At 50.4% G+C, this 2,500-nt stretch overlaps 1 protein-coding gene across 1 annotated transcript in view; it reads left to right on the top strand.

Moving 5' to 3' along the window:
• tapt1a (transmembrane anterior posterior transformation 1a) overlaps positions 1–2,500 on the top strand; it is a gene marked incomplete at its 5' end in the record, with an annotated part of 25,484 nt that overhangs the window by 7,305 nt on the left and 15,679 nt on the right. Inside the window, one exon of the mRNA XM_080527820.1 lies at positions 266–384. Coding sequence (XP_080383946.1) covers positions 266–384 — 119 coding nt within the window. The remainder of the gene's footprint in view (positions 1–265; positions 385–2,500) is intronic.

Genomic DNA, 2,500 nt, shown 5'->3' with positions numbered 1-2,500 from the left:
CCATAAGTCTGACCCTGTATGTCTCTCTCTCTCTCTCTCTCTCGCTCCGTATCTCCCTTACACACGAAAACACGTACACTCTCACAGACTAAAGACGCTCTCACAAACACAGACGCTCACGCAGACACGCACGCTCTCACAAACACAGACACTCTCTCTCACACACACACACACACACACTCTCTCTCCCAGTGTGTGTACCTGACCTGGCTGTGGGGTGGGAGCAGCCATGCTTTACGTGCGGGTGTTGTGTGGTTCCTTGCAGCTGATGTTGTTCGGGTTCTTCCTGTGTCTGGACGCCTTCCTGTACGTGTTCACCCTGCTGCCCCTCAGGGTGCTGCTGGCCCTGCTGAAACTCCTCACACTGCCCTGCTGTGGCCTCAGGTGAGACACACACACACACACACACACACACACACACACACACATACACACAGAGATACACACACACACACATGGATACACACACACGGATACACACACACGGATGCACACACACAGATACACACACACATGGACGCACACACATGGATGTGCACACACACATGGACACACACAGATACACACACACACACACACACACACACACACACACATATGGGTAGACACGCACACACACGGAACAGTGCATGATTTGATTGAAGATAACCAAAGTGTAAAGTAACCATTTGTAATCAGTTACACATTATTTTTCTCTGAGCGTTTGAATCCCGTCCTTGGACTGGACAGGCCATACAGAGGCCTGTCTCTTCTGCCTCTCCCTTTGCATAGTGTCCTGAAGAGACGGGTGGTTAGGTAGAGAGGGGTAGTTAGGTAGACCCGGGAATGAACACTGTTCTCATTCTCCCTCTCAGTCGTACAAAGGTCATCCCAGCCCGCTGTCAGAGGGAAAACAAGTCTTCAGTCAAACTGAAAAACTCTTTAATCTCTGTTTTTATTCTCTATTAGAAGCTGTGGTGAACAAGTCACCCTTTCCTCCAGGCTATCGTCATTGTGCTTGCTTCTCACTTTACCTCATCAAGTTAAAACATCATTGATTAGTTTTTTTTGTGGCACAAAAAAAGTGGCACACTGATTAGCCTTCTAATTATTGAAGGTCAATAATGATATTCAGAAATACAGGTGTAATCTTTATCGTCTTGTGATTGAAAACGACTGAGCTGTTGCTATGCTAGCCTACAGTGTACGTTAGCCTGTGTGGTTTCTCTCCCCTATGCCTTCTCTTCCTGTGCAGGGCTAACGTATGCCCGTACTGTCGACGGAGCAGGTACTCCTCCCTCACGCTTGCCTCAGCCACCGCTACCGCTTCATTCACTTCCTCCGTCGGATCTGTTGATCTGTCCATCACAGTCTCTCCGTCTCCATCTTGTTGTTGGGCTGTAGCTCCTATCCTAACCTCGCCCCCAGGCTATTGAGCACAGCGCATATAAGCCCGGAATAACGACTAAAACCTGGCCTTACTGAGTAAAGGATTTGTCATTATTTGATCTTAGCGAATCACACTACTGCAAGGTGTGGCTCCGAGGGAGGAGGGGGGGGGGGGTATTCCCGATCTTTATATTGGGTAAATGAAGGCCAAGTTTGAGGCGTTGATCCACCAGACATTCCGAGCATTGGGCGGATGTGCTATGATATGCTACGGGCTAAAGCTACAGCGGCCATCTTGGATCGTTAGGATTCACAAACAGCTTCCCCAACTGTCGTTCTACAGTTCTATTCTTCTTTGTTGTCATTTGAATGTTTGAATCGCAGATTGCCCCTTTATGGTGTCCCTCCGAGGTACTGTGGTAAATGAGGAACTTTGTCAGGGCCGTGTGTGAGTGGAGGGACGAGCCGTATCTGATTGGAGGGTGGAGGGACGAGCCGTATCTGATTGGAGGATGGAGGGAGGGCCGTAGTTGATTGGAGGATGGAGGGAGGGCCGTAGCTGATTGGAGGGTTGAGGGAGGGCTGTATCTGATTGGAGGATGGAGGGAGGGCCGTATCTGATTGGAGGATAGAGGGAGGGCCGTAGCTGATTGGAGGATGGAGGGAGGCCTGCTTGCGGAGGCTGTGCTAGCCTTAGTGTAGCCTAGCTTAGCCTGTAGCTTTGCACTGCTACTCAGACGCTGGGTGTCGGGTAAGAGGACTCTACAGCAGAACCGTGGGTGGGCAGGGGCTGATGAGGGGGGGGGATGCTAGCGGTGGCGATGGGTAGACATAGTATATGGACCCACAGTAAATACAAATAATATGAGATTTTGATCGGGTGGGCAAGACTCACGTTGGGGTGGGCTGAGGGCAGGATGCCCTTTTACACCTGTCTGTCTGCATGGCACTGACACACCACTGACCTTTACAGCTTCACACACACACACACACACACACTCACACTCACACTCGATCCGCTGCCACTTTCTTTTTCTCTCTCTTTGTCTCTCTCTCTCTTCTCCTTCTCTCTCTCTCTCGCCTGCTCAGACACACACACACACACACACACACACACACACACACACACACA

This window comes from Nansenia antarctica (genome assembly GCF_963989245.1).
Source record: "Nansenia antarctica genome assembly, chromosome: 3".
NCBI lineage: Eukaryota > Metazoa > Chordata > Actinopteri > Argentiniformes > Microstomatidae > Nansenia > Nansenia antarctica.
This window is presented reverse-complemented; position numbering and strand designations above follow the sequence as displayed.